We start from the raw sequence: 10356 nt of genomic DNA, 5'->3' as shown, positions 1-10356 counted from the left end.
TCCCAAACCCTTTTTCTCATTTTCTCTCTCACTCTCACCTCATAATACATTTCTTTCTCTCTCACTTCCCCCAATCTGAAGAAAAATAAAGAGCCATACGTCTAAAAAATTTAGCACTGAAACTTCAATCACTAATAATATTATTTACCATTGTTCAAGTAATCTAATCTATTGGCTTTATTTTTAATTTTATTCAGGTAATTTCTCTTATTTGAAGAATGGGCCAGCCATAGATATACGGATTCTAGCTTGGAATTTTTAGATTTAAATTTATAATTTTTTCCGTTTTCCTCATTTCCCAATTCCTTTTACTCATTCTCTAGTTTTGTGTAATTTCTCAAGTGTATTGTCATTTTCTTCGGTCAGAGTAATTTCTCTGTATATGTATTGTTATATTTTCTTAAAGGTCATCACTTGTGTTGCAAGTGAATTCAGTGTTCCAAGGCCTAAATACCTCCCTTTTATCCCACCTTGATTTACGTGCATGGTCTGGACCTATATCCAGAAAGCCTTCTATGTGAAAATATGACAAATAAAAATTTTAGAGTTAAAAAAAATAATTATGGTTGACTTTGGCCAACATTTTTAGCAAACGGACCCGGATCCATATTTTGATGATCCCGGAAGGTCCGCAATAAAATATGGGACTTGGGCTTATGCCCGGAAATGAATTCCGAGGTCCCAAGCCTTAGAAATCAATTTTTGAAAGAAATTGATTTACTGAATTATCTAAGAAATAAAGAAAAGAATTAATGTTTGAAATCATTGTTATCGGGCCCGTATTTTAGTTCCGGAGCCCGGTACAAACTTGTTATAGTATTTGAAAGATAACTGTAAAACTTGGTGAAAACTGAGTTTATTTGACGTGAGTTGGATTTCCGGTTGAAGAGTTATGAACTTTGAGAGTTATTGATGAAAAATGTTAAGTTTTGAGGTTTAATTCATGATTTTACATGTTATTTTGATGATGTGATCGCACGAGTAGGTCCATATGATGTTTTTGAGTTAGTATGCACACTTGGTTTGGAGTTCTGAGGGCTCTGGTGTGTTTTGAGTAGGTTCCGAGATGTCGTAGGCTTAAAAACATAGTTGTTGCAGGTTTAGAGAGGTGAAAGGCCTCTGAACAGATCAGTGCGGTCCACACAAAGAGGAATACTGCCGCGGAGGGGCTTGTGCAGCCGCACTGGATTTTGTGTGGACCGCGGTGAGGGCTTTGCGGTCGCACTAGATTCTGTGCGGTCTACGGTGAGGAACATTTCACTGGTCCGATTTCGGAAGCCTATATCTATTGATCTACAAGGAATTTTTAGATGATTCAAAAACGAAATTGTCACCTTCGTGTCTAGTTTCCTGAAAGGTAAAGAAATCACAATTTGGATATCTGTAGAGAAAGTTATGGGCAAAATACTAAAATATGTCACTGCAGTCAACCTGGTGAGCTGTGCGGCCGCACTCCATTTTGTGCGGTCCGCACAGGGGGTCTGAGAGGGGTATATTAAGACGTGATTTTTAGTTATTTTTCATTTTTCAAACCCCCAAAAACATAAGAGGCGATTTTTCAAATAACCTTTCTTCTCCAAAACATTGGTAAGTGATTTCTAACTCGTTTTCTTCAATTATTAACATCTTTTCACATGATTTCAACTCAAAATCAATGATTTTCATGGGAGAATTGGGTGTTTTGGGTAGAACCTAGGTTTTTCAAAATTGGGGATTTAGACCTCGATTTGAGATCCGATTTCAAAACAAACTATATATTTGAGTTCGTGGGGGAATGGGTAATCGGATTTTGGTTCGAACCTCGGGTTTTGACCATGTGAGCCGGGGGCTATTTTTGACTTTTTGGGTAAAACTTTAGAAAATTCATTTTCATGCACTGGGGTTGATTCATTTAGCATTTATTGACGTAATTATGTAACTTATGACTAGATACGAGCAAATTGGTGGTGGAATCAAGGGGGTAAAGCTATAGTTGAATCGTGAATTGTGTTCGTGGCATCGAGGTAAGTGTTTGGTCTAACCTTAGCTTGAGGGATTAGGAGTTGTGTCTTATTTGCTACATGTTAATTGTGGAGTACGACGTATAGGGATGGTGACGAGTATCTATACGTTGGTGTCAACCATGCCCGTGAGTCTTGTATTATAATTGTTATGACTCTGTTGTGGTTTATTGCGCTTCATATGTTATTATCACCATTTTTTCCTTGCCGGGATGTTTGTTCAATATTAATGATCCCTTGCCGGGATATTTGTTTTGATATTATTGTTACCTTGCTGGGATGTTGTTGAAATATCATTGTTCCCTTGCCGGGAAGTTGTTATATTGCTCTTGTTCCCTTGTCGGGATTCCTTGTGATTATTGTTGGCTTGTAAATGGGAGCGGGTAGTACGCCTACCACAAGATATAATGAAATGGGAGCGGGTGGTACGCCTACCACAAGATATAATAAAATGGGAGCGGGTGGTACGCCTACTACAAGATATAATGAAATGGGAGCGGGTGGTACGCCTACGACGAGATAAATAAAATGGGAGCGGGTGGCATGCCTGCCACGAGATACATGAAATGGGAGTGGGTGGCACGCCTGCCACGAGATAAATAAAATGGGAGCGGGTGACACGTCTGCAACAAGATGTGAAAAAAAAGTGAAATCTGCCTTTGTTTTCCTTATTCTTGTTAGTGGTTGATTTTGATTCCTTTATAATTCTCGGGATATTCTGTTTTACCTGTTATTCCTCGAAGCATGTTTCCCCCTCCTATCCTTATTTGTTTATTTCTGTATTTTCTTTCCGCTGTATATATATTTGAACTGCACAGGTTTATTTGGTAGTCTGGTCCTAGCCTCGTCACTACTTCGCCGAGGTTAGGTGAGACACTTACCAACACATGGGGTCGGTTGTGCTAATACTACACTCTGCACTATGTGCAGATCCCGGAGCAGCTTTCGAACCGTAGTGTGGAGGCTACCTTTAGTCCACGCGGAGATCCAAGGTAGACCTGCAGACGTTCGCAGGCCCTAGCGTCTCATCTATTCCTATTTCCTGTTTCATTTTTTCCTTTTATTCATAAACAGTGTATCGTCATTTTCTTCAGACTTTGTATGTAGTAATCTCTTAGACAGTTTGTGACACTGTGACACCAGGTTTTGGGTGGTTAAGGCTTAAGCATTTGTAATAGATGCATTTTCATAAATCTTATCATTGTCTTCCGCTTAAATTCGAATTTCCACTATTACCACGTTATCGTCTTATATTTGTTAAAAAGAAATAATTGGTTAATGAATTAATTAGATTAAAGGTTTGGCTTGCCTAACTCACATTAGTAGGTGTCATCACGACTCTCGAAGGTGAAAAATCCGGGTCGTGACAACAAGTTACCAATCTTGGTGACATTCACTCATAATATTATTTTTAATAATTTTTAAAATGTGTCTTTGTGAAAGAGGATGTTTTTCTTTAGTTTTTATATATGACAATACTTATGGACTTATGAGGTGTAGTTTTCTGCCTTTGAGTATTACCTTTAAATTAAGTTGAAAACTCATAAACAAATTATTTTTTGTTAAAAAAGAATATAATTTAGGAATATTTAAAACCTAAAAACAGAAGCTATCAAGTTACCCCACTCTAATTTGATTTTTTGACAAGTTGCAAGACTATTCTGATTTTTTATCAAACTCTCTTGCGCAGAAGATCCTCATTAACAGTTGCACCTCTAATATTTTTAGATCAATTTGTACTTTCTAATGGACAAGTCTTGGATTGGCATGCCAAGAACCTCAACGGAATATTTGCTTGGTTTCAATCAATTTCTAGATTTTGCTTTTACGAATGGAGCTATAAGAGATAAAATAAAATGTTCTTGTTCGAAATGTTGCTTTGAAAAATGGCAGGCAAGAGGTATAGTGCTTGATCACTTGACTTGCAAGTCATTTCCTCAAAATTATGTCACTTGGGTTCTTCAAGGGGAAATAAATGTGTTGTAGAATTCTGGGAATATAAAGGTCACTCAAGATGCACTACCTCCTGAAAATCCTATAGAATTGCTGATTAATGAAGCATTTCGACGCATTGAGCATGAGGGCATTGATGTAGGTCCATTACAAATAGTGGAAGAAGAAGAAATATTAAATAGTATTCATGTTTCAAATAATAAAGACTTTTTGAGTTGCTTAGAGATGGAGGTCAAGAACTATATGAAGGATCCAAGTACTCAAAGCTAGAATTTTTGTTAAAATTATATCACATAAAGTACTTGTCAGGGATAAGTGACAAGGAGATGACTATGATTCTAGATCTTCTAAGAGATGCATTTAACTTTGCAAGATTTCTGATTCTTTTTATGAAGCCAATAATACCATCAACAAGCTTTGTCTTGATTATGCCAAGATAGATGCTTGTCCAAATAACTGCATGTTATATTGGGAAGATAATGCTAATGAGAAAATATGAAAGTATTGTCACACTTCTAGATGGAATCTTAATAAGAAGAGCAATAAGAATCATGTGTCTACTATTGGTAAAAGGAAAGAGATGAAGAAGAAGAAAGAAAAGAAACCAGCCAAAATTTTGCGTTACTTTCCATTAAAATCAAGACTACAAAGATTGTTCATGTCCTCTAAGACTGCTGAGCATATGAGATGGCATGTGGAAGATAATAACATAGATGGAATCATAAGACATCCTAGATATGGTGAGGCATGGAAGAAGTTTGATACAATTTTTCCTGAATTTTCTTCTGAACCACGAAATGTTCGATTAAGACTAGCTAGTGATGGTTTCAATCTTTTTGGGATGATGAATACTAACTATAGAATTTGGCCAGTGGTTTTGGTTTCATATAATCTTCCACCTTGGTTGTGTATGAAACAACCAAATTTTATCCTATCAATAATCATTCCAGGTCCGCGTACAACAGGGAATTGTAACCAGTTGTTGTCGGAGGCTTATTGTTCAGAGTACCCTTCCTAGAAGGTGACTATAAAAATAAGTGCTTTATAGGTGTATTAATTTTGTTTGTTAATGATAATATTCACATTGTTACCAAAAAAAATATAGATGTATACCTACAATCCATTATTGAAGAGCTAAACGAGTTATGGTGTGAATGTGTGGAAACTTTTGATTCATCAAAGAATAAAATATTTAGAATGCGAGCAGCCCATATATGGACAGTTAGTGACTTTCCTGGACTTGATATCTTATCTGGTTGGAATACACATACTGGTTTTGCATGTGTCTCTTGTAATCTTGATAAAGAACCTTGTCGACTTCATCACAGTAGGAAGTGATGCTTTACTGATCATCGTCGGTTTTTGTCAAGAAATCATAAATTTAGATTGATGAGGCATCGTTTTTATGGTAATGTGGAGGAGAGAATCCCGCCAAGAAAGTTATCTGGTTCTGATATTTTGCAACAAGTGAAAGAAATTAATGTTACATTTGGAAGACATGCGGCGTTGAATGATATAAGGAAAAGAAATAGACAAAGGAATGTTCAATCAAGTTTTGGATGCTCACAATGAAAGCGAAGAGAATTACGCTCAAATTATGAATGCTCAAGCTCAAATGATGAATGCTTTCAAGGCCTATATGATAATGAAAGTAGGGAGAATACATGAAGAATTTGCTGGGAGCTTTGTTCCTCCTCTTGCTACAATGGTAAAAAAAATTCATATCGAAAGAGTTGAAAAAAATAGTTCGTCTACCAATGTTGTTGTTGCATCTGTTGTTCCTCTTCTTGCTGCAGTTGTGCTATTTTATGAACCAAACAATAAAACTCACTGTAAAAAAAGGTTTTAAAATGTAGGATATATGTTAAATGAGGGTTCTTTTTTACATACCATGTTGTTTTTGTTTCTGTTGCATCTATTGTTCTTCTTCTTGCTACTGTTGTTTTAGTGTATGAACGAATCTAACATCAAGAATTTACTGTAAAAATAGCATAAAAATAGGATAATAAGTGTAAAAATGGATCTTTCTTATTTACAATGTTGTTTTTGTTGTTGTTGCATCTTATGTTTTTCTTCTTAGTGCTGATGTGCTGTTTTTATGAACAAAACAGCAAAAAATTACTCTAAAAAATGATAGAATGATGTGGTTAAAATTGGATCTTTTTTATACACCCATATCGTTTTTGTTGTTGCTGCATCTTATGTTTCTTTTTTTGCTGTTGTTTCGCTATTTTATACACCAAACAAGCATAAAAATATTGTATATGCAGTAAAAATATATATAAGTGCACTTGAATCTCACTTTCTCACCAATATTCTCCATTTTATTTCATCCTTCTTGTTTTGGTTTTTGCTCTCTGCTTAACGTTCTTGCTTAAACATCAATGATAGTAAGAATTATTATTAATCAATGGACTGTAAATTCATTATAATCTTGTATTAATTATATTTTTTTTGTAGGCAAATGATACAGCTGGAAGATCCATTTCACCCATGGGCTTTAGAAGATCATCTGATGGTAGTGATTCCAGTGACAACAATTGAAGTTCCTTACAAGTGTATTAGATAATTAAGTATGATACTGGATTGAATGGTTGAAGTAAATATTCCGTGTGTAATGGCTGGAGTAGATGTTTTGCACTTAATGGCTGGAATAGATGTTTTCCGCTTAATAGGTGAAGTAGATATGGTGTTTCAAGCTAGTTTTGAGACTAAAGATAATACTTTATGCTAATGTTCTTTGTGATTTAATATTATTTTGATGTTATTAATTTTGATATGCAATTTCAATATTACGTTCATGCTTCATAATATTAATATATTTAAAATATTCTATAGAAAATTTTGGAAGCCAGAATTACCCCAAAAAATCATATTATTTTGAAAAAAAATAACTGGTGTTATTATAATTTTCTCTAATTAAGTAAAGAGAATATGCTATGCAAATTGCAAAGGTTTAAACCCCTGCAAATTGCTTAATTTATGGGTGTTCCAACCGCTGCAACGTTTTCCTTAAAGAAGTTTTAAGTTGATAAAATATTGAAAATGCGGGGGTTAAATTGCCGCTAAATCAGCCGCGGCTAATGATACCAGCGGTCAATAAAAAACCCCCCAAATTGATTGGCGCGACCGATATTGCAGGAGTTTTGAAAACTACCGCAACAACAATTTGTGGGGTTTGGTGACCCTCGCAATTTGCAAATTTAACCCCTAAATAGCGAGTCCGAAACCTAAATAATGATATTTTGGACTCAAAATACTTTTATACAGTTAAAAAAAAATTACATTTCTAACTAAAACGCAGTATTAATACTGCGTTTTAGTTTAACGGAAAGTTAGCCGTTAAAGGAAAAGGTAGTATAATTCTGCGTTTTAATTGTAAAACGTTGTATTATAATACGTTTTACTTCAAAGTCAAAGTGCCATCATTCAGAACTTTAGTTGATTTTAGCGAGAAGACTTCTAAGGATGCATCAAAAGTGGATTCTGTTTCTGGAAACTATTTGATTCATTAAATGCCAGCTTTCTCTTTTTCTTAATTATTTTTCTCCAACTTCTTTTGGAATTAGATTATGTTTTTTGTTAAAACTTTGCCAAGCCTTCCATGTAATGAGTAAGAAGGTCCATAGGCAAAAGCCTATGCAATTCAGGAATATAGAAGTATATTCTCCTTTACTTGCATTCAGTTGTTATAAGACTGGTTTTCCACCTTCATCTCAACTATAGACACAGCAGAAGCTCAAACCACCAGATGCAAACCAAATTAGTCAAATGACAAATGAAATTTGATGGTTAAAAACAACAAATATAGGGGGGGGGGGGGGAAGCAGGGGAAATTTGGAGACATAGCCAACTTGTCGATGTGGAAAATCTCTGATTTAAGTTAAGTTCTGAATGATGGCACTTTGAGTTTGAAGTAAAACGTATTATAATACAACATTTTACTAAAACATTGTATTATAATGTGTTTTACATTAAAAAAATAATTTATTCATTAAAACGCAATATTATACTACGTTTTCCTTTAACGGCTAATTTTCTGTTAAACTAAAACGCAGTATAATACTGCGTTTTAATTAGAAATATAATTTTTTTTTAACTGTATAAAGGTATTTTGAGTCCAAAATACCATTATTTAGGTTTCGGACTCCGCAAATAGCCCTTTTTGAGTAGTGTTTTTTCTTATAAATTTAGACCAATTCCTTCAAAAAAAATTTTGTATCCCATTTTCAAATGAACTAAGGTTGTTTAAGGAAGATTTTTTAGTAGCTTGAAAGTTGCTTTATTAACCTTGGACCATATTCACATGCGCGTGCTCAAGAAAATATAAGGACATTAGTTTACAATATATAAGGTCAAGAAAAGCATGCTATTGAAGATTGGAGCAATTGTAGTTATTGCTAGCTAGGTAGGGTGACCACCCCCAAAAATGGCATCTAATATAGCAATGAACTGTATGGTAACTTACATTTGATAAGAAACCTAATTTTCAACTTACAGACAAAAATATCAAATTGCAAGCTAATTCTCAACACAGACAAAAACAAGCAAATTGCCTCTTCTGACTTCAATTAATTAAGTTCATTCATTCATACATGCAAAGGCATATAAGCCACTTCCACAAGTGGATTAGGGTTTTGAAATTTCAGCCACTAAATTTACTATCACTTCTCCTATAAATTGGTCATACAAACTCATTAGTTGAGCAACACAATTTCTTACAACAACAGCTTAATTAGTTATCACTTGTCAAAAATATTGCCATGGCTTTAGCAAATATTTTCTTGGTTTCTCTTATGGTTGCATTAATTGCAACCCCTGTTGCAGTAGCCCAACTAGGAGGACTTCTCAATGGCCTTCTTGGTTCAATACGTATAGATGGGGTTCTATTTTGCAGCCTTAACGGTATCATCAATGGAACTACCACCCCAGTTTTCCCTAGTAAGTAATTCATTATTTTGTACGTAAATAAGTATCACAGAGAGACTAGTGTATATATATATATATATATATATATATATATATATATATATATATATATATATATACCAAGTAGGGTCGGGCCCAAATAGACTACAAAATCTACCCTATATAGAAGTTGCTAGTACAGTTCGTGGATTTGTAGGTTAATTTAATTTACATAGGGAGGTTTCAAGATTTTAAGTCTAGAGAAATAATTTTGCATCCATTATTCCTTTCGTAAAAATGGGTGCGGATGGTAATAAAGATATAACAACAATATGCCTCAGCCCTAACAAAGTTGGGGACGGTGATTTGAATCCTCACTTTTTCTTTAAGCTCAACTTATATTATCATCATGCCAAAATGAAATATTAGCAATAGTAATTCTAAAATATTTTCAGGTAACTTGAGCCGAATGAATCCTACACTCGCTGTCAAGAAACACCATGATTATACAATTATAAGCATTTATTGCATTCATAAGCTGCATATTGAATTAACTGATCATCTTATCTAAAAGTTTAAAATATTAGAGATGCTATACTTTTATTTACATAATTATATCTTCAACACGTTCATTCACATGCAAGCCTAATTTTGTATAACCAATATTAATATCATCATTTATCTTTGCAGACGCATCAGTGCAACTGCGGTGTGGAGCAGGAAATGTAGTATCAAGTACTACAACGAATGGATCAGGAGTGTTTTCCCTCGTGTTGGATCCCCTTCAAAATATTTTGTCATCGATACTATCCAACTGCAGTCTAGTGGTTGCAACTCCACTCTCAACATGTAACGCGAGCTTACCATCTATCGGGCTTTTGCAGTCACCATTGCAGCTTGTTGGGAAAACCCTAGTTGGCCTTCTTAGTGTTGTTAATTTAGGTGCTACTGGTTTTCAGCTTCTTCCTAATCTCATTTGAACGAGCTAACCAAAATGTTACTCGTTAATTTATGGTTAGATAATTTGTTAAGTAAGTGTTCCTTATTTAGTGTTTTGTAGTGATGCATCAGCAAGAGTTAACCTAGTTTGGCCAGCTGCTGAATGCATAATAAGGATTGTTGTTGTTTCCACGTGCTAGTGATGTAATTGTTTGAATGTATTCCTTTCTTGTTGGAGTGTTATGAATATGAAGTTGTCATTAATCAATTGTGATAAAAAAAGTGCAAATAATATTTGCAACTGTAATGTTGGAGCCATCTAATCATATTTGATCGAGTTTTAACTTTGTTTATAGCTTTTTCTTGATTGTTAGTCCCGTAGACATCAAAATTTTAACGGATCAAATCCATACGAAAGTTTGGCTAACTCTTACATTCAAGACTGTACAAGACAACTCATGAAACTTTAGGAGTCTGATCTATTAGGGTTGCTTGGAGGCTACTCTATCAAAATCCTACCTCAGAGGCTACTCTACCCTAACCATAAGTCACTCAT

At 34.6% G+C, this 10356-nt stretch overlaps 1 protein-coding gene across 1 annotated transcript; it reads left to right on the top strand.

Annotated features, from left to right (window-relative positions):
- The first annotated feature begins 8648 nt into the window (after positions 1-8648).
- LOC107765667 (phylloplanin-like) lies at positions 8649-10030 on the top strand. Its single transcript, XM_016584336.2, has 2 exons — positions 8649-8894; positions 9552-10030. Exons 1-2 carry the CDS (start codon positions 8717-8719, stop codon positions 9839-9841), a joined length of 468 nt encoding a protein of 155 aa, XP_016439822.1. The 5' UTR covers positions 8649-8716; the 3' UTR covers positions 9842-10030.
- Positions 10031-10356: the final 326 nt, after the last annotated feature.

The sequence above is a fragment of the Nicotiana tabacum genome, chromosome 7 (genome assembly GCF_000715075.1).
Source record: "Nicotiana tabacum cultivar K326 chromosome 7, ASM71507v2, whole genome shotgun sequence".
NCBI lineage: Eukaryota > Viridiplantae > Streptophyta > Magnoliopsida > Solanales > Solanaceae > Nicotiana > Nicotiana tabacum.
Note: the sequence above shows the minus strand (reverse complement) of the source record. Positions and strands in the feature narration are given on the sequence as shown.

Coding starts and splice junctions, on each gene's coding strand:
- LOC107765667 (XM_016584336.2), top strand. CDS start 8,717: ATGGCTTTAGCAAATATTTTCTTGGTTTCTCTTATGGTTGCATTAATT. Junction 8,895..9,551: donor TACCACCCCAGTTTTCCCTA/GTAAGTAATTCA, acceptor TTATCTTTGCAG/ACGCATCAGTGCAACTGCGG.